At 48.8% G+C, this 21,716-nt stretch overlaps 1 protein-coding gene across 4 annotated transcripts in view; it reads left to right on the top strand.

Annotated features, from left to right (window-relative positions):
* IGSF3 (immunoglobulin superfamily member 3) overlaps positions 1–20,947 on the top strand; it is a 162,565-nt gene extending 141,618 nt beyond the window's left edge. For 3 of the 4 annotated variants that reach the window (XM_073304574.2, XM_073304603.2, XM_073304565.2), the window contains 4 exons: positions 3,425–3,835; positions 7,053–7,460; positions 14,987–15,409; positions 17,893–20,947. In XM_073304574.2, coding sequence (XP_073160675.1) covers positions 3,425–3,835; positions 7,053–7,460; positions 14,987–15,409; positions 17,893–18,143 — 1,493 coding nt within the window. In that variant the 3' untranslated portion in view covers positions 18,144–20,947. Of the gene's footprint in view, positions 1–3,424; positions 3,836–7,052; positions 7,461–12,205; positions 12,819–14,986; positions 15,410–17,892 lie in introns of those variants that run through there. The other variant, XM_073304593.1, reaches the window with a different exon arrangement.
* The last annotated feature ends 769 nt before the right edge of the window (positions 20,948–21,716 follow it).

Here is a 21,716-nt window from a genome sequence, read left to right as displayed (position 1 = left end):
TGCATGTGGCAAAAACGCACACCTATTGTGGAATAGACATGAGCCACACATCTCGAAGAAAACCAGTTACGGAAAATTTAACTATCTTCTCACCTGGTAACTTAAGTGTAATAAACCCCCACAATACTTTCTGCTTTCTATCCAGCATGTAGGGTGGAGGATTTATCATCCTGTGTCAGGGATAGCACCAGACTCCTCCTTAGCTCTCTGCCTGATGCCAGAACTACTTGTCTGGCCCTTCAGACACACATCTCAAAACATACCCTCCAGGCTTCAGTGTGTACGGCTTCTCATTATGGGAGGGCAGTAAGAAACAGATCAGAGGCTTTGAAAACTAGGGCAATGGCTGGGAAACACTCCCAGGTGTTGGAGGAAGCAGGAACAGCCACACTCTGGGCTGCCCTGGTGCTCTGTAACATCAGGGTGTACGTGTGTGTGTTGAGAATGGCTACGTATTTTGGTCTGGGAGTGCACTTTTGCCCCATCAGTGGAATAAATCGTATCCATGTGAGATATGGGTCTGTTGCCCAGAAGCACCAGACTTAAAAAATCCCTTCTCTCTCCTTCCAGCTCACTTCCCCTTGAAATGCTATAATGTGGGAAGAAAATTAGGAGGGATTCTTAAAGATCTCTTTCTGATTTTTCATGTTTCTAAATATAGGTACAATATATACCCAGGGCATATGTATATAGATACAGTATGCCCCCACAACAAACAGCATGTGTGTATACTGTATTTTAATAGATATAAGCAAGCAACTTAACATATACAGTTGCTATAGCAACTGAGGTTTCCTTAGCAACAGTTGCAGAAAATAATCCCGTACCAATTAAAAATAAACTGTTGGAAAGGGGGTTGAAGGGGGAGAAATAGAGCTTCTGAGATTGGCTTCCTTTTCTCTTGGTTTTTATCCCAGGCACTGGAGGACTGGTTCCGATTTGAAATAACCTTTTCCCACCTAGAATGAGACAAGGAGGTGAAGTGGGTCTCTGTGCAACCTGCTTGGAGGATTGAGCTAGGAGGAACATAGCAGCATGAGCCTAAACCTCTCCATTGAGTCAGTCCCCAGAGAGGAAAGCTGGGGGCTATTCCCCCACCCCACCCCCCGCTCCAATGTGCCATCCCCTAATGCAGTTATCTAGTCTTTATTAGCACACTGATTAAAGCCAAAGGCAATACAGGCTCCAGGGGAACTTTTCTGTGCTACCAGGATACGTATCTTCAAATGTTGTCTTAGAGCAGAAAAGTGTCATTGTCGTCGGAGCCTCTTCCTTCCATTTGATGCTGTTTGTATGTACCCTTCTCTCCCCCAGGCTCCTCCCCACACACATTCAGCTTGGCTGACAGGGCGATTGAGACTACAGAATTCAGTGGTAGCTTGGTGAAGTAAAAAGTAATGCAAAATGGAGACTCATTGCCCCAGTGAGAAGAGACCCCATTGCATCCTAATCGATAGAACTTGTGGGACAGATCCTCAGCTCGTGTAAATCTGCAGCCCGCCTTTTATCTGAATGAAGCTGTGCTGACTTGCAATCCATGTATTTCTGTGATGCCTCTTGTCCCCAGAATGCTTTGTAAACTTCAATAATAGATTTAAAACCTGTGTACAGAATCCCTTCTCCCAGCACAAAAATGCCTCCACTTCTGGAGTGAAACACAGCAGTGGTATTACCATGTACAGCGACACTACACAGCCATTCAGGAGAAGACCTGCAGATCATCATTCAGCAACAAAAACTGCAGATGAAATTTAGGTAGAGATTGTAATTACCTGATTTGGACCTTGGTACCAGGGTTAGTTAAAACCCTGACTCTCGTGGCCATTAAAGAACCAGTGGCACTTTTCACAAGCATCAGGAGCAGCATTTATAAATCTGATCTGAAAGATGGCACTTCCAGTAGCAAAGAGAACTGAATGCTGGGGAACCAGTTCAGTGCTGACTTTGAGGGAAAGATGTCATCTGCCAGAAGCACCAACACTCACTCCCTGCATCACCTGGAGGTCTCCTATATGAGTATTTATGGGTCTGACCCTGTTCAGCTTATGTGGTGTGATGAGATCCAGTAGTGCTCTCAGTGCTGAAACTTGGGATAAATCCCTTCTAACTATGTGATCTGGTTTCCCACATCCCCTTCCTCTTCCTGGCCTAACCAATACTTAGGTATGCCAATCCATTTCCTGTGCCAGCAGTTCTTGGGGGGGAACTATGCCCCACTTTCCTAGACGGGGGAAGAAGGGAGATGGACTGAGTCAGAGTTGTCTGGGCCTCGCTTTGTGTCTACTCAGACCTTGCTCCTCACTTCAAATCTTCATTCAGTGGGATCTAGGGCATACCAAATCCCAGATAGCCCCAAAAGTGCAGGAAAGGCACCGGTACCTTCATACAGATGTAAATACACTGAACTATTTTGTTTGTGTTGAAGTAGTTCCTAGGGGCACCAGTCAGGGATTAAGGCCCATTGTATTAGGCATAGCCCATGCACATACAATAAAAAGACTGTCACTCCATGATTCTTGTTTCAGCATAGGGAGGGCACCAGGGTTTTAAACCCATTGTCACCCTGTTCAGAGCGGGTCTGAACGCAGTGGCTAAAATACCAGTGGGTGCTGTGCCTTGCATACACTAGTGCAGCCACCTTTGCTACCACTCGGGGAGCTGAACTGATGGAGGTAATGGTGGGAAGTTGAGAGAGTCACTGTCTCTGTGATTTGCCCAAGGTCAGACAGCAAGCATGTGGCAGAACTTGGCACAGAATTCCTGACTTCCCGCCATGGGCTCTGACTGCAAACCAGACTATGCTTCCCTCCTCTTCCATTCCAGTCAAGTGTCTGTTTCTCACGTTGCTCATGTTTTAATGTCCATATTGATCTGATCCCCAATAGCCTTTAAAAAGCTTTCAGTTCAGTGAGATGATCAGGGTGTGGCAGGGTACACGCTCTATCTGCAGATGGCTTTCTGTGGCGCTGGGTCAGCAGCACAGAGATTTGTGCAGGAAGCTTTGGAAAAACAAGGGTTCATTTAACAAGTGCAGCCCTAGGGACGGAGGAATCTGAAGTCCCTGGAGAACGGATGATATGTGTGAATCTCCTGCTAGACTGGATGCCTTCATCCAGGATCCTTCTAAGGGGCCTGAGGCAGCTGTGAGAAACCAAGCCTCTCACTGTGGGAGCTGTGGGGAGGATTCAGGAGTTCATTGAGGTGAAGGAGGAAACTGGGAAGAAGATTCAATACAGGGGTCTCTAAATTCCTGTGGATCAGTGGTCCTATTTAGTCTTATACAAGGAGATAATGGATGAGACTGCATGTGCGGGGAGGGTTGTCATCTTTTTTTTTTTTTTTTTTTTTTTTAAATTAACTGTGGGTGTTTTTTCTCTGTGTTAATGACCTACCACTTCTCATCCTCCCCTCTCCTTCCTCTTAGTGACCAAGCTACAGGTCAGCAAATCAAAGCGGAGCATCACCCTGGTGGAGAACAGGCCCATCCCCCTGAACTGCTCCGTGAAATCGCAGACCAGCCTGGACTCTCACTTTGCTGTGCTGTGGTATGTCCACAAGCCGTCCGACGCCGATGGCAAGCTCATCCTGAAGACAACCCACAGCTCTGCTTTCGAGTACGGCACCTACGCCGAGGAGGAGGGGCTACGGGGGAGGCTGCAGTTCGAGCGGTCCTCCTCTGGAGGGCTCTTCAGCCTTACTGTCCAGCGGGCAGAGGTCAGTGACAGCGGCAGCTACTACTGCCATGTGGAGGAGTGGCTGCTCAGCCCCAACCATGCCTGGTACAAGCTGGCGGAGGAGGTGTCTGGGCGAACCGAGGTCACCGTCAAGCAGCCAGGTAACATGGACTACACCGGCAGGGCATTCCCCTGGCAAACCCTCTTTCCAGCAGTTAACTTTGCCCAAAACCTGTAGCTGAACTAAATATTGTTGAGCTAAATCCTTCTCCCCTTCCTCCCTCTCCCACACTAAACCTTTGTCCCCAAACTGGACCCAGTCACACCTTCCTCACCTCATAGCCTGGGCCGTTGTCCCCGAACTGGAAGCCAGGCTTCTCTTCCCACTTTGCCAAACATCCCCCTGTTTGTTGCGTGCTCTTGGGACGCACCTCCCCTCCCAGCCAGAGTGCTGGAATCTGATAAGTCCCTCTGTTCCGGCTGGGGTGATGTGTGGTTAGCAAGCGGTGCAGGTGTTCCTACATAAAGGTCATTTGTTTCCCACTGGGCCTGGGCAGCTAATAGGTTCCACACCTGTTTCCATCACCCACGGAGAGCTGGGCTAGCGTCAGTGAAACATCTCAGCCTTACTCTGTCATGTTGAAGCTCAGAGCCACTGTCACTCTTCGTGTTACCCCCAGGAGCACCCGGGGCTTACGCATGTGTATCACGTTCACAGCCTGAGTCTGCCGTTGCTATCATCTGTATCAACCGCATTCGTGATGTCTGTCTCCTCCCTGAACTGATTTGTGTCCAAACCACGCGGGGCTCTGCAGCTTCCCCTTCAAATGGGGACCCTGTCCTCAAGGGCTATTCTCCTCTGCCCCTTCCCCCGCCCACACACACTCAAGGAAAGCCCAAGGGGGTTCAGGAATGGAAGCAGACTGCTGGGTTAAGGAATGTACTCAGGGATGTTTTACCATCCTCCTGAGCTGTAACGGTGTGTTAAAGGGAGGAGATAAAGGGCTCTGTATCGGGTATTACACAGCCTGCCTGTTCCCACAGCAGAGCCTTGCACAGGAATAAGGAAGTGTGATTTACCCTCTCCAGGCATATGCATAAATCCATGTAGTCCTTTGAGAACTGGCTACTTTCCACATAGCTGGCAACTGGAAATGGAGTTTTGCAGGAAACTGGATAAGAGGCACCATGCTGGGATGGGGGATGTTTGCAGAAGTGGGGTGGGCAGTAGTCTTGCCTGGTACAAGCCTTGACCTGCCGTGCCTCCGCAGTTCCCTACCTCACGCTGTCCATTGCCTGCACTCTCCATGCAACCCCATCTCCCCACTGCTATGTTTTGATTTAGCTGTTGAGTCATTAACCAGCAAAATGGATGCTGGCATTGGGAGCGCATGTCTGCAGGGTTAGGGAGAGAAGAAGCTGGATTGTGTCGGAGTGAGGACACAACGGAAGGGGATCTGCCTTGAAGAGGGAGGTGTGGACAGGCTGGGGCATTTTACATTGTGTTGAAAGTAGAGGATCGGTTTTGGGGGGGGTGGAGAGGTGGGATCAGCACAGCTCTCATTGGATGGATCTTTCTGGAGAAGGGCTTGAAGACGCCTTTAGTTGTTGGTGGCTTTGTCTTGACAAGGAAAAGTGGTCAAGTTGAGGTTGGGCTTAGCTACATGGGACTGCTCCTCCTATGTCAATGTTAAGTAAGAGTGTAACTCCTGTTTGAGACAGTGTCCTGCTGCTGGAGTGGCAACTAGCGACCTAATGAGAGGGAGCAGGCATGTGTGTGCCTGGCAGAGCTCTGCATGCAGGGCTTTTTCATATCCAGTTTGATTTTACTCTCTGCCAATGTCCCAACGGGAGCGTGTCTCGGCTCTCTTGCACTCTGCATGAGAGATGAGTAATGAGTTTAATGAGGTGAGAAGCTGGCTGCCAGGGAGAGAGAACTCTGCTCTGCTGGTGGTTTCCATGGCAGAGGATGTCATTGGCAGCGATGGGAAACGGAGGTAATAAGGATGTACTGAATTAATCAGGATCCTGCTCCTCTCCGCCAAAGTGGTCCTCAACCATGGATATGCAGGGGAGGAGGGCTGTTTATGTGGGGTTGGGTGGGGAGGGAGGATCTTTAAAGGCTGACAGCTTCCCCCATCCAGGTCTCACTCCAGAGGCATATTATCCGGGCCTCCTCCTGGAGGAGGAACCTGCCTTGCCCAGACAGCTAGAGGACTCCAGCTTCCTCTGCATGTGAAGAGTACCCTGTGGGGGTGACTGCAGCTGAGAAAGAATACCCTCTAGGTCTAGGGGAAGAGGAGGGAAGAGCACCGCTGGGAGGCAGATCTGCAGAAGGATAATATCATGCAGATGAGGGGTTCAACTCATAATCCTTGACTGGTAATCAGTCCTTCAGCATTTCAGCAGTCTGGGCCTAGGCAGGACAGAGCAGTTATCCTACAGCTGTAGTGTAGCCAGTCTCCAACCTCTAGGTCAGGTGTTACCATGTCTATTTATCCAGGCCATGAAACACCACAGACGAGAGTATATGGCCCGAGGGCCAAATGGTCACCAGACCCAGTTGTTCACAGTACTCCATGGATCCTCAAACTCTGGTCCAAAGAAGTACAGATATCAACGGGTGGTTGCAGGGGGTTACGTGCCTGGGGACCTATGTGTGATGGGAGGAGGAGGGTTGTAACCCACTGTTGACTTTACACCCCTAAACCTTATGCCACTCAGTGTTATGTGAGACCCTTTAGCACCCATCTCTGTTCTGTCATGACAGAGCATTTACTGTACCAGGGAAGCTCAAACCCTGCCCTTTCTGAGGGTTTGCTTTGGCAGCTTGGTAGGAGGCTGGGATATACATATTATGTGCATACACAGCTGATTGCAGCCACCCTCGGTGTCAATTAAGTTGTAGGTCAAATTGAGGAGAAATTCCTAATCTAGGGACACCAGGTGTGACCCCTTCAGCTCCAGATAGTCTTGTTGGCACGTTCTAAATCCCCAGAACCTGTTAGAGGATTGCTGTGTCTCCAGTACCTCTCTGGCCTTCCACACCATGGGGATTGGGTGACTGTATTTATTTCACCTGAGAAAAAAGGGGCACTAAGAGAATCAGGTGCCCAAATTCCATTGAATTTCAAAGGGATTCAAATGAACTTCCTTTGGCTTCTTTGAAAATCCTAGCCTTATCTTTTTTACCACACCCAGAATTGTGTTAGATGGTTCACAGAACAAAAGGAAGCTCTGGGGAGCTGAGAGCCTGATTTTAGGCGTGAGTGAGGAGGCACACACAGCTGGGAAGGGATTGGGGTGAGGAAGGACAGCAGTTGTTGCAGTCATGTCATCGTGCTTTTTTTTTGGTCTCTGTTTTTCCCCTCCCCCCAGACAATCGTCTACAGGTGAACCAGACCCAGAAGAACATCACGGTTCTGGAGAACCAGTGGGTGACACTGGAGTGCGCCGTCACCAACCGGACCAGCCCCGCTTCGCAGCTCTCGGTGGAATGGTACGTGTGGAAATCTGGCCACCCAGAGAAAGAGGCAGTGGCACGGCTGAGCCGCCAGGCCACTCTGCAGTACGGAGATCTGGCAGCACTGAGCGACCTGAAGGGCAGGCTACATTTGGAGAGCCCTTCCCCAGGCCTGTACCTGCTCACCCTCCAGAACGTGGTGGTGCAAGACAGCGGAGCCTATGACTGCCGCGTCGAGGAGTGGCTCTTGGATCCCAGCAACCAGTGGTACAAAAGGGCAGAAGACCTCTCTGGGCTGACTACTGTCACTGTGAAACAGCCAGGTAACTGGATCCTCTGGGTCACATTCCTTGGGCTCTGGGGCTGCATCAGAGAGAGAGACCCTTCCTCTCCCTCCCAAATTGTGAGGGTCCTAACCTGGCTTGCCAGGCCTCTCCTCATCACCCCCCTGAAACCAGAAATCTCCCACATTGTGAGAAATGGCGTAACTGACTATTCATTGTTATAATGGCACATCTACCACCTCAAAGCACTCCCCAAACATGACCACTTGGCAGCCCCATCTCCAGTGGGCATGTGAGGGAGCCATATCTCAGTCCAGCCTGCATCTTCATCCACCAGCTCAGGACTGATTTGGGCATGCTGGGGAGGGAGGGAGGGAGGGAGGGAAGGGAATGGCGGCCGTGTGACTCTTTCATGCCCGTTGCCAACTCCCTCTTTCTTTCTCTCCTTTGTTCCCTCACCCCATGCACTGCAGCGGAGCTGGGGGGAGCAGGGCTGGCAGCAGCAACAGCTTGAGCTAACATTTCTGTGTCCCTTCATTGCCACCATGCTAATCTGGAGGGAGAACATGGGGTACCGCAGACACAGCAATCCTCTAATAGGATTTGGGGATTGGTTGTCTTCCTCTCTGATGTTGCTGGAGGGCCTATGAATTTTTTTAAAACACCAGCACCACCCTGACCCCAAGGTGCAGCAAGGGGGTGGAGATGGAGAGCGCGGAATTTATATCTAGATATTTTTTCATTTCAATCATTCAGATGACTTACATTGCATATATTTTACACGGTGTTAATGTTCTAGTTTAAAGTGCGACCTTGTGTGACATCATGATCTGTTTAAAGGGACCTTATGATCTTGCATGAGCATCTGATGGGAGATAATTACATGGGTTGAAAACCTCTTCAGGCATTCAGACTGGAGCTTTTATCCAAGCTGTTTAGCAAGATGGATTGTCGCCACACTACAGATGGAGAAACTGAAGCAGAGCAATATTGTGACTTGTCCAGTCTGGGAACAGAACTCCCGGCCCTCTACCTGATGAGGGGGTTAGGAAGCAATTTCTCCTGGGAGGAGATTATTTCATAACTGCTCACTTTTGGGGCTTCTTGCACTGTCTTCTGAAGCATCTGGTGCTGGCTGCTGTCAGAGACAGGCTACTGGGCTAGATGGGCCACTGGTCTAATCTGGTCTGGCAGTTCCTGTGTTCCCTGCTGCTGCCAAATACACACTCGTGCCATGTACAACAAAGTGACAGTGGGAACAGAACCCTTCCTTAGCCTTTCCAGAGCCTGTGCCTGCTTTGCAGGAGGTGTATGTCTGAAGCCTTTCACTCATTACAAGAGCCCCTGGCTGGAAAGTGAAGCCAGACAAATTCAGACTGGAAATAAGACACACATTTTGAACAGTGAGGGTAATGAACAACTTACCGAGGGAAGTGGTGGATTCTCCATCCTCTGAAGTGTTTGAATCAAGACAGGATGTCTTTTTAAATGAAATGCTTCTGTTCAGCCAGAAATTATTGAGCTTGATGAAGGAATCACTGGTTGAAATTCTCTGGCCTGTGCTAGACAAAAGGTCACACTAGACGATCATAATATTCCCTTCTGGATTTAAGCCCCTGGGAATACATTCATTGATTGTTTTTACACAGATCCCCAGGATATTTCATTGGGACTTCTCCCTGGTTATGTGCAATGCTGCTGGCAAAATGTCAGGAGACTGGAAAGGTTGTGGCAGGGATGTAATTACCTGTGGAGAGGGTTTGTGCCCTAAAGGGAAAAAATGCTGTCTCGGGGATTATGAAAATCATATCCATGAAATCTTGGCTTGGGAAACTCTTCCAAATGACATGGCTTGAGCAGAAAGGTCCTCATGTCTCCAAGGGAATTACTACGTAGATTACACATACTATAACTAAGATTATTTATAGATCTCCATTTGGGCTGAAACTTCCCAGCCTGATCGAAGCCCTGAGATGAATGCTTTAGCAAAGTGTAGCAGGAAATCCCTTTAGCCCCTTTTGAGCAGTGGAAGTGTGTGTTGCGTTGGATGGGTGTGGGGAGATAGGGGAAGAGGACTACATTGATTTAGGTTTAAAGAAAAGCAACTTCTTTTTGCTCACAAGTAACTCAAAAATGGCTGAAGAAAAGCTCCAAACTTAGCATGTGACTCATTCTTCCATGAAAAAGAATCTCTTTGTTCTTATTTTTTGGGACTCAGTAGTTGTGAGCAATTGGAAAATACTCTCGTAGGTAACTTGCAAAAAGGAGGAAAACTGGGTTTTTGCCTTTCCTGTATTTGCTGCTTTATGAGGAGGCCTGGATTTGCCTTGCTTGTGTGTATCTTAGAAATCTCAAGAATCTCAAGGCTTGTCTTCTCCATTTCCTCCTGCGGCCTCCCTGAAGGACACAAACTCAAACCATTGACATATACTTGCAGCCTTACATCACATGCATGAAGTTTCTTATATGAGAATTTCCTTAGGACCATCTCAAATACCTAAGAACTGCTAGAAAGGTGCCCTGTTCCTGTAAACCCTAAGGGCCCTGATCCAGCAATGCTTGGGAGGCCTGGGGGAGGGGATCCTGCTAGCTGCAAACACCACCTGCTGCCCTTTAGACGGAAGTCCTGATGCTGCAGACCTCAGGTCCACAAAAAAAGTGTCCCACTTCTGTGAACTTCTTTAGACTCTCAGGATGCTGTAGAGAGTTGTAGGAGAGCCACATTCCTATTATCTTCTTAATGCCTGCAGGAAGTGGGGCGTGGGAAATGCAGGTGGCAGACTTTGAGAGTTGATAGAATGAAGGGAAAAAGTCCCTCCTACTTCAGCTACTCCCCATTGTCCATGAAGAGGATCAAAGGGAGTGGAGACTTTCTTCCCTATTCCACCGCTTTGTCAGCTTTAGGCCTGGTCTACACTACAAACTTAGGTCGACATAAGCTGCATTAGGTCAATTTAATAATGTATGTGTCTACACTACCGAGTCCCTTCCGCTGACCTAAATGGCCTGTAAAGTCGACTTCTGTACTCCAGCTCTGCAAGAGATGTAGCGCTTGATTCGACATCCACAGGTCGACATGGGGATAGTATAGACACTGCGTTGTGTAATTCAAATGAATTGGCCTCCAGGAGGTGTCCCACAGTGCTCTGCTGTGACTGCTCTGGAGAGCACTTTCAACTGCGCTGCACGTCAGCCAAGTACACAGGAAACAGCCGCTCCCCTGTTAAAGCCCCGGGAACTTTTAAATTTTCATTTCCTGTTTGATCAGCGTGGAGAGCTTGTCAGCACGGCTGATCATGAAGACCCAAGGTCGGAATCGCGCTCCAGCATGGAGTACACAGGAAGTGATGGATCTCATTGCTGTGTGGGGAGAACAGTCTGTGCAGGCAGAACTCCAAGCCAGTAGAAGAAATGCTGACATCTATGCCAAGATCACCCGGGGCCTGGGGGAGAAGGGCTACACTGCATGAAAATAAAGGAGCTTCGACAAGCGTACCAGAAGACAAGGGAGGTGAACAGTCGCTCTGGTTCTGCCCCACAGACATGCCGCTTTTATGAGAAGCCGCATGCGATTCTTGGTGGCGACCCCACCACTACCCCAAAACACTTTGTGGATACCTCCCAGGAGCCCTGAGTTGACCTCAAGCAACAACAAGGAGGACACTGATGATGAGGAGGAGGGAAATGTGAGGCAGACAAGTAGAGGATCCATTCTCCCCAACAGCCAAGAACTGTTTTTAGCCCTGGAGCCCACCCCCTTCACAGGACCAGTCGGCGGCAGAGCGTGATGCCAGGGAAGGCACCTCTGGTGAGTACACCTTTCCAATCAAACTGTAGGGGTTACATGCTGTTATTTTTTAGGTTTAATCTGAACAAAAAGGTAGGTGTAGTGGGTATTGATGACCACTCCAGCTACACAGAGGGTGCTCTCTGAAAAAGATTGTTTATGTGCACAGGGATGGCCCGGGAATCCTCCATGGAGATCTCTAGGAAGCTTTCATGGAGGTACTCTGCAATCCTTTGCAGAAGGTTTCTGGGAAGGGCTGCCTTGTTTTGTTCATCACAGTAGGACACTTTCCCATGGCACTCCAGTATTAACTCTGCTGGCATCATTGCAGCATAAGGACCAGGTCTGTACCCAAACACTTGCAGCATCTGCTCCCCTGCCACCTCTGTAACCCTCAGGAGAGTGATATTACATATGATCACGTAGGGGAAATGGGGAAGCTTTCAATGCTAGCCCTTAACCACAAACAATTCAACAAGTAATACACCCCCCGTTTGGTGAAATCTGGGTCGTACAACCACACTTTGCCAAACGTGCCGTGGTTGTGATTGGAAGGGATCACTGCATATTGCAACCAGTATTTAAAAAAGGCAGGGAGGGCAGCTTCCTAGTTGTCTCCATCCTCCCCACCCCAACCCAGTGCCACTTCTGTAAAAAAACCAAACTATTTGGGGGGCTTTACATTGCGGCCTGTCCTCAAGCACCATCCAGGTTTCTAGGGGCAAGGGGGCTTTTGTCAAGCTCCAACCAGTGATCCCAAGGATGTCTTCACAAAAGCTGCAGCACAAGACTTCTCGCCCATGCCTCCTGGCCTTACTCACCATGGCTGGAGCAGCAAACTGACTCTTTCAGTAGCCAGTGGTTGTGATTATGTTGTGGTTTGCAGGGAAGTGCATTGAGGGGTGTTTTTTTTTATTTAAAAAAAAAAAAATTAACCTTGCACCAGAAACAATATATGCACTGTTAATGCTACCCTAGTGTTTTGTCTTCCTTGCAGCTGAAACCTTGTCCGTTGGCACATCCTCCACACCGGGACAGAGACTTTCCCAGATTAGAAGGCGGAAAAAGAAGACTCAGGAGGACCTGTTCCAGGAGTTAATGCGCGCCTTCGAGAGTGACAAGACAGAGTGCAGCGCATGGAGGATCACACTGTCTGAGAACGTGGGCATGGACAGGGAGGACAGGAGAGCATGCAGGGAACAAGAGCGTGCCAAGCAGGAAGAGATGCTGCGGAATATGAAGAAGCAATCAGACATGTTGAAGCGTCTGGTTGAGGTTCAAGAAAGGCAGCTGGATGGTAGAATCCCTCTGCAGCCTATGCTGAACCTGTTGCCATCATCGCCCAGTTCTACATCCTCCTCCCCCAAACGTCCTATGAGGCGGGGGAGGAAAGTTCGGTATCCCTTGCACTCAACACCAGGGGAGGGTACAAGGACCAGAAGGCGCCCGTTCCCACACCTTTGATTGTTATTGCAGTGCATCTGTAAGCAAGCCATCCTTGTTTCTCCCCCCACGGTGTTATCAGCCCTTTTGCCCCAGGTTATCTTACTTTTCTTTGCTGTCTCTGTGTGTTTGTGCTCATAATAAAACTTAACATATTGAGGAGAAAAGGCTCTTTATTCATTCAACACACAGTGGTTAGTGTGGGTGGAATTTACAGGGAGAAAATGCAATGAAGTGGACAGTTTGGTAAGGAACACAGATAAGTGTCACATTATTCTGGCTCGTTGCTGAAACTCGTTTTCAAAGCCTCCCGGAGACACAGAGCCCTCAATGTGCTCTTCTTATTACCCTGGTTTCTGGCTTCTCAGCAGCGCTCCACCATGTAAAGATGATGCGTGACTGTCTCCAGCAACTGCGAATTGCTCCGCTCTGTGTCTTCCAGCAGGGCTGCTAGCGTGGTATCACATTGTTCCATGCAGCGGCTCCTACTTTGGCTGAGCAAATACTGCAGGATAAGGCGTGAGGTGTTGGTAATGCTTACAACAACAGCATACAGCTGAGCTGGGTCCATGCTTATCGTGCTACGGCGTCTGCACGGGTAACCCAGGCCTACCAAAAAAAGGCGAGAAAAAGGCTTGGTTTTTTTGCGGTTGATTTCAGGGAGGGAGGGGGGAAAGTGCATCATAGGAGGCTAATACTCTGTTCCCGTAACCACCCGCACAAATGTTTGGTCTCATAAGGCATTGCAAGCCCAACCCAAAATTCCACTCCACTACATGCCCTGTGGGAGAGCTACCCACAGGGCAGTGCTCCAGGCATCAATGCAAGCCCTGCTAGTGAGGGTGCATTCCGCCGCTACAATGAGCATAGCGTGGACACGCAAGATCGACTTGCTTAAATCGGAGGCTCGATGTCAACTTACATAAAATCGACTTAACTTTGTAGTGTAGACATGGCCTTTAGGAATCTCAGAACCTCCCCTGATCCCATGAACCTTGGGCTGCTCATCAGGGCTCCTAAGGGCTCCCTGCTGACCTTGGTAGGTTCCAGGAAGATCCCCACACAGCCTGTAACAGGCTTCCCACCCAAAATGATCCAAAATTAGCCCCTGACCCCAGGAGCCAGCCAAAATAGCCTCCTGAAGTCTACACAGGAGCTGTGCTCCCTTAAATGGAACTTAGATGGCCTACAGGGTAGAAAAGCTGAGTGGGGCTTACGGGTGTACTTTTGCATAGGAAGAGATCAAAGGGGAAGTCCCCTATTTCCTTTGGACCTGCTGAGGTCTCCAGGAGGGGGAACCTCCGGCCAAGCTTCTGAGGAGAAATTATTTTTCTATTGAAAAGATTCCCTTGTAGTTGGTTGCACTTTGAACTCAGTCTGTATAAAGAGAAGGGCTAGAAGTTGCATTCTTAAATCTTTAAATGGAAACTTAGATCTCCGGCAGCTCTTTGGGGTGCTGTGGTAGGTTCTCCAGAGCCCATGTTCCTTGATGATGTTACTAAATCAAATATTAATTGTTCTTGAAATCAGATTTTAAACAACTAAATTTAGGTCCTGGGCCCTGGATCTCAGCTAGGGGAACTGGTGAAGCTAGCTTTATCCCTCCCCTTTGTTTGCTGCAAAGTGGCCAAAAAAAAAAAAAAAAAACAACCCAGAAAACGACAACCCTGAGAATCTTGAAACTGTATTTAACACCTCTGTTTTGGGGGATCATCGTGATTTAGGAACCCATTGTCCGATTCACTTTTTGCTTTTTCAGAAAAAATCAACCTTGGCCCCAGATCAGAGTTATCAGTATTGAGGCCAAAAATATGATGGCTTTTGTAAATTTTAGAACTCAGGAGAAAAAGATCAGACTTATAATGTAAGTTTATTTGCAACATTAATGATGGAGCAGTATTGTTCCTTAATATACACAATGTGAGTGAATATAGGAGAACTGTAATTTTTTGGAGTTCCTTATTTCTTTATGCATCTAAATGAATTACCTTGATGTAACCGTTTTTCCATATGACAGTATATGCACATGCACACTTCTTCCTGGAAGGTTGCTGCCAGGGTCTGTCTGGATAGCACAAACAAGGCCTAACTGAGCTATAGAAAAGTTCACATTTCGACCCTCTGATCAAAATGAAGCATTGTTCGCTGGGGATATTTGCACGGGATGGCCACAAATGGTACAGTGGCCAGGGATAGGCTGCGTTTAGCCTGGGGGCTGTGCTTCACCCACCCCCACCGTGGCTGTGCACTTGGGCGGGAAAGGGGTAGCCATTTCAGACAGTGTTTGTTCTGTTTTTCTCTCCGCTTTCATTAATGAATGTCTCCGAACTGTCAGATCCCACCTTGCAGGTGGATACCGCCATCTCCAACCTCACGGTGCTGGAGAAGGAGCCCTTCCCGCTGGACTGCAGCATTCTGTCCCGCTCCAGCCAAGAGTCCCACTTTGCTGTGACCTGGTACAACTTGAGGATGAAAGAGGGAGGAGGCCATGGCACGGAGGAAGAGGAGGAGAGGGAGGCCCTGCTAAGCGTGGGCCCGGATGCAGTGTTTGGCCAGGAGGCAGGCCGCTTTGAAGGCAGGCTGCGCTTCCAGAGGCTCTCCTCTGTCCTCTACCGACTGACGGTGCTGCAGGCAGGCCCTGCTGATGCTGGCAACTACTCATGCCTCGTGGAGGAGTGGCTGCCTGATCCCAAAGGGGTGTGGTACAGGCTGACTGAGGAGGAGTCTGGCACTGTCACTATTCACGTGCAGGACACAGGTGAGACGTCAGACGGCTCCAACGGGGAGGTGGGGCGGGGCCGCCGGGGAGACTGAGGCATGGGACTGTGCAGAGAAGTGTATGTTAATATATCTGTGCAAACGTTCTCCCCAGGCCCTACAACCTTCCTGGCATCATGCTAGGAGGCTAATAATGGAGCCTTTCACTTCTGCCATAGATTCAGATGGGGAATAACCCAAAGTCATTCCTGTCTCGTGTCCCCTATGTTGTGAGTTGGTGGGTTTCAATCTAGTTCGTAGGGGACTCCTGTCCACCATTGACACCAGTGGCCCCCCATTGTTGGCAATCAAGGCAGAGAGGCCAAGGATTGAATGGACCATGGAGACTGGATTGTCCTGTCCTGCCTTGAAGAGGCTCCTTCAGGTTAGGGGTGAGGCAGGCAGAGGCAACAGTGCAGTTGAAGTGGCTTATGCTGTGCCTTTCCGGTGGGTAAGGAGGGACTTATTCATCAGAGTGTCCAACCCTGGTGCCTTTCGCCAGCGCTGTATTCACTGACAACCAAAAAAGACAGAAACACAATTAAAAGCCGGGCAGTGCTGGAGCTTGGGAGCATAATGTCTGTCACTGACCTGCATGACCCCTCCCTCATCCCTGAGAAGCAACAGCCAGAAGCCCTGAATTGAGGTGGCTGGCTTTGTGACACTGGCTAATGTCCATAGGGGTTTAGAATGAGCCTGTTCCTCAAACTCTAGTGACCCAGGTGCTCCCAGCTACTGTCTGTACATCAGCATAAAATCCAGCATCCTACGGGTCAGCTGCACAGCCGGAGGCTGCACTGTCTTCTATAGGGGAGACGCTTGTGCCTGACTGACTTGCCGGGAACTTTTGAGGAGCTTGACACACATGCTGCTTTCTTCTCTTCTGCTCTGAGAGCCAGTGTGCACTGGGCTGAACTGTCCAGCATTTCCAGTTTCCTTTTCCAGCGCATAGGGTGAGAAGGTGCAAACAGGCTTTGGATGCAAGTCCTGTGGATTTTGCAGTGCTTGGAGCTGCAGACAGCTCACTTGTCACCCCTGGCATTTCAGGTGCATGGGGCGGGCCCTTTGAGATGCCAGCTATCCTTTCTGGTTTCCCTGCCGGATTTCCTCGGTAGGACATGTTTCGGAGCTGAGGATGGGGAATCTTAGTTCAAGCTATCCCTGTCTTTTGGAATATGCGATGCAATGAGGCTCCATGGGCACGCCCATTGGAGATCGGGGAATGGATCACAGAGGTAGAAGCATGAGTGAGGCTGAGTATTAAGCACTCATGCTAGTGAGCCACTCCGCCCTTTCTGCTCCCAGTGGAATGGGAAGTAAAAAAGCCACTTGACTTACAAATGTGGTAGGTGGGACACACCACAGTGGTAGATCCCTGTGTGTCACTGAGACCAAGGTCTGTCTCTTCAAATAAGGGACTTAAATGTATGTGTAGGGTGGTGAGGGAGAATTAAGATGTGGCTGCACCACACTCCCTTCCCCAACCCCTCCATTTCCCCCTGAGGAGGATTGCTGTCACCTGGGCATGGAATACCTGGGACATAAATATACCAAAAAATATCTGCTCTGGGTAAATCACTCCCTCAAGCACCAAATCGTGCGGCTGCATCAGAGCTAAGAATATCAGGCTAGTTATTGGGTGAGCCAGTTGCATTGTGTGCTGTGGTGTGTCTGTACATTATTCCATCATCTCTCCCTGCCATGCAAGACAAAGCAGAGCACCCAGCCATGGGTGTGACTCGTATAGGAATCTCCATAAATAGGGTTTTGTATTGCATTGGGGCACTGTCCCTTTAAATAGAAAGCTCTTCCAGAATAGGTGGTAGAGCAGGATCTGAGCCCTGTCTGGAAGGTAGATCAGTGCAGCCTTTGGGATTGGAGCTGGAGAGGGCAGAAGTATCACTGTCTCCTTTCAGTCAAACCCCAGCATCCACAAACTCAGAGGCTCTTTAGACTAAGCTAGCTTGGTGCGAGTCCTCCTGATGAAAGTTGCAGGGTTCAGCTACTTTATACTGGTGAACAGAATAAAAGGTGAAACTTTCCCTGAGATATTGTTGCTTTGTGTTGCCGAGTCTTGTAATATTTGGTGTTTTTCTTAAAGCCCCAGGTCCCAGAGTCGTGGGGTTTGGTGAAAATCTCAGCTTCCATTTAAAAAAAAGTTTCTAGGTTTGAATGGTTGCACGACGGGAGTAAAATATGACCTGACCCCACCTCTTGAGTACAGAGATGAATATGAGTCTAATATAAAGGAATAAGTGTCAGGCAAGGAAAACAAGCCCCCTCCAGCTGACATTTACTGAGGGAAAGAGCACCTTTGTGGGGAGGAGGAGATTTGAAAATCCACTCTGAGCTTGATGCCTCCCCATCTTCACACTAGTCTGTTATCACCGTCTCTTTGACAGTTCTCTGGCTAGTGGTGGTGATGACCAAGATTCAGCGTTCAGTGGTGTTCAGTTTTTTCCCTTGTTTTGTCTCTGCTTTCAGGCTCCACTCTGCAGTCCACCATCTGCTCCAACGATGCCCTCTTCTACTTCGTGTTCTTCTACCCCTTCCCCATCTTCGGCATCCTGGTCATTGCCATCCTGCTGGTGCGATTCAAGAGCAGGAACTCCAGCAAGAACTCAGAGGGCAAAAATGGGGTCCCTTTGCTGTGGATCAAAGAGCCACACCTCAACTACTCTCCCACCTGCCTGGAGCCGCCCGTCCTCAGCATCCACCCAGGAACTATAGACTAAAGGGGAGAGGCCGAGACTGACCCACAGAGAGAGAGAGAGAGACGGGGCAAAGACACACCTGGAACCCAAAGGAACGGAGAGGTTTTGATGTTCTTGTTTAGTTTGTTTCAGCATCTGTTCTTTGACTCCGCGACTGAGTCCTTCAGAGTCCCCCAGCTCTGGGATTGGAGGGTCTGAGTCTTCCTCAAGCACCTGTGATAACAAAACTAGTCCAGAGATGGATGGACAGTCCACGTGCTTGCTGTACATAGTGGATTTCCCTCTTTTTGTTCTCATCACTTGTTATCCTTTAGGCTTATGCTTTTGTTACCCAAAGACTGTCGTCTTTCCCTCCCCGTTGCCCCGTGAGCAGCTCCCAGAGCAGTTTCATTCAGCGCTCTGGTCTGGGTATCCTGGGGCTCTTTTTGGAGTAAAAGTATTCATTTCCTGAAATAGATTTTGTTCGCCCCTCCTTGGACTTCATGTTGTAGTGAACAAAATCTTTCTCCAAGGTGAACTGAGCCAGCTGCTCACTATCCTGAAGTGAACAGGACCAGAACTGCACTTTGAGGGCAGCTGGGTTTCAGTGAGGTCTGTCTCAAAGATGAGGCTAGCTCAGCCGCTTCTCCGTCCCAAATGTTTCTCCTTTCTTTGAGGATTTAGCATGTATGCGGGGCTTCATTTGGGGGGTGTCGTCTTGTCCTTGGACAGGATTGGACGCTCAGGCCACTTGCAGTCAGGACTAAAAGAGCCTGGTTTGCTCCAAAGGACTGTGTGTGCCTGGGGCTTATGAGACACTCTGGCCCTGCCGCTAGCCAGAAGAAGACTTCCCAGACAGCCCAGCTTACCAGGGACAAAAGCCTCCCCCTCGGTTTTACTAAACAGTACTGCCGCTCTCTCAGAGGTGACAGGGTTGAGACTGGGCTGCCTGTGTGCTCTAGTCACACGGGGCCAGACAGCTGGATCCAACCTTGTCAGCTTGACCAAAGTAATGACTTTAGGAAGCAGGGGAGGGGGAGGCTCCATTTACTGGGATTCATTATATTTGAATTGTTCTGCAAGGGTAGTATGTTACAGCCACGCAATGGGAGTGTGGAATTAATGACAGGTTCCATTTTGTTTCCAATGACTTGCACTAATTACCAATGTGAGTTGAAACCAGGCAAGGAGGCTGCCGGAGGGATTTGCTCCTCGGGTGCTACTATGCCCTCTGGAAAGAAACAGATCCTCTCTCCCTTCTTTTGTGTGTTTTTGTGCCATTTTCTTTATTTTGGCTTTATTTCTCTAGGAGAACAACTCTATTCCCTGCAACCCCCTATTGTAAGCAAGTGCTGGGGCAGTAGGTGCTGTTCTTTCCGTGAAAGATACAGCGGTTAAAAACCACATGGGGGTTCTGTATAATTGGAGCACCCAAATTCCATTACTCACTAAGCCAAGTACCCCAGCACATCCGGTGTAGGAAACCACCACCTCTAACACATCCTTGGCATATGTTGGGGGGGGGGAAGGGGGGAACGATGGCCTAGAATGGCCTTTTAGTGTCTTCCTTGATGTCCTGGCAAACTTGGCCGTTGTTTGTCTTTTGTGGAGTGGCTAAATCCAAGTGGGGATATACCGCACACCCTGTTTCCCCATCCCTGTGTGTCTGTGAGGGACCATTCCCGCAGCCTCTGCCCTCTGCAAGCCAATTGGACTATCCTTCCTCAAGAGAGAAGGAGCTGGCAGGTCCATGATAGAGCAGCCCTGCTTGGAGAACTCTGCAGGGCTAGTAGGTTAAACCATGATGCTCTGATGTTTCAGTGCAGGTGAAGAGCCTGCACAGAAATCTACACCCTGTGTAATCTCTCCATAGATGGAGGAGAGGGGGCATGTCTATACTTCATACATGTGCATAAAAGTCTCACTCAACTGGAGGGGGAGTCCACCTAACGTTAGTTTTAAGAGATCCCTTTCCTTATGAGGAAGGAATTTGCTATGCTCCATTTCACTCATACCTTCTTGAAGTCTCCCTCCATCAAATTGTTACTGCTTAGCAGCCCCCCTGTGTGTATAATATTGTTCTCTAATATACACTCAGACACTCTTCCCCCTTGGCTATCCAGAGGGTCTGCTCAGAAGGGAGGATTGAAAAGCGAATGGAAATGAAGAACTAACCAAAAAAACCCAAACAAACAGCAGCCCCAAAACCAGTGGGTATTGTTTTATAAATGTAAAATCTCCTGTACATACTGCTTCAGGGCAGGAAGTGCAACTCATTTCAGTTTTAAAAGGAAAAAAAGACATCAAGAGAAGCCTTTCCTGCCCTAAGAGAACATTGCTCCTCAGCTGAGCACTAGAAATCTGCTGTATTGACCCAGTAGCCTCTACATCTCTCCCCATCCTTTCGAACTGGCATTGCTTCCCCCTTCCCATGGAAAGCTGTTACACAGTGACCTCCAGTGGCCAGAAACATTCCCTTCCACGGCTCAGTTCCCTTAAGCAGATGCATTCCTGAGGGCCATGAGGTGGGCTTTCCCTCAAAGCAGCGTTTGTGGTTACACAGTTTACCTGGAATATGACTTATCAGTTGGGCTGGCAACATATTGATATTTTTTTTAATAAACCAGACTCTTCGTGCAACAACTTTTATCATGAAGTTTTTCAAACAACCTTTTCTCCGCTTAACTTTCTGTTACGAGCCAAGAAGCAAAGAGAAAACTCTGTCCATGCATGATGTGGAAACCTGTTTGGGATTTTTTTTAAAAAAAGAGCTTTGTATTATGTTGCACTAGACATGTTTTATACAACACACCTGAGAGCTGTAGTAAACTGTGTTGAAATTGTGATGAATGTTTGTTGCTGGTTTTGTGTGATAGGGGCTTTCAGCCTGCTCTTTTTCCTCATTCATGCACACCTACTCATGTACTGCTGGCCAAGAGGTAGCTTCTGAATGGCATCTGAGCTGTGTCAAATTGAGATGTAATCTGGCCTTTGGATTCTAACCATGCATTTGGCACAGTTTTGGTGAGGGAAGTACGTAATAAGCAACCCAGGAGGCTGGCAGCTATAGTGGGGTCAGAGGAAAGGCTAATGTTGACTTCCCAGAACTTTCTAGAGCCACTCACTTCTAGGTGAATTCTGGCTTTAGGTTTTCTGCTGGCATAGCTCTGCTCTCATTCTGGGTCCCAGCGTGCACAGCCACTGTGGTGTGGCAGAATAACTTGCCCTGGCTTGCTCAGAGAGCTGGCTAATACAGAAGTTGCCGTAGAACACACTCCTACAGATCCCATCAAAGTTCAAAACAGGAAGGAGCCGCCCATTTCTTTGGCCTTGTGTTCCTGGTTCTCCATTTGTGTGCAATCTCGGAAAGAACATGGGTGGCACCTCAGTACTAAAACAATTTTTATTGACAGTGCAAGAATCTGGCCAACCTTTTGTAAAACTGCTTTGTCAGCACCTCCATTCTGTGGCTGGGGAAACTGAAGCACACATTTAAGGATCACATTTTCAGGCATTTGCACAATTACAAATTCCTCTTCCCACCCACCACATTTCCCTAAATGGACTCAAGCAGGAGAGGGGAGTGCAAGGAATGTTCTAAAACAGAGACTATCT

The sequence above is a fragment of the Lepidochelys kempii genome, chromosome 1 (genome assembly GCF_965140285.1).
Source record: "Lepidochelys kempii isolate rLepKem1 chromosome 1, rLepKem1.hap1, whole genome shotgun sequence".
NCBI classification, from domain to species: domain Eukaryota; kingdom Metazoa; phylum Chordata; order Testudines; family Cheloniidae; genus Lepidochelys; species Lepidochelys kempii.
The sequence above is the reverse complement of the archived record's forward strand: the minus strand, read 5'-3'. Positions and strand labels throughout refer to the sequence as shown.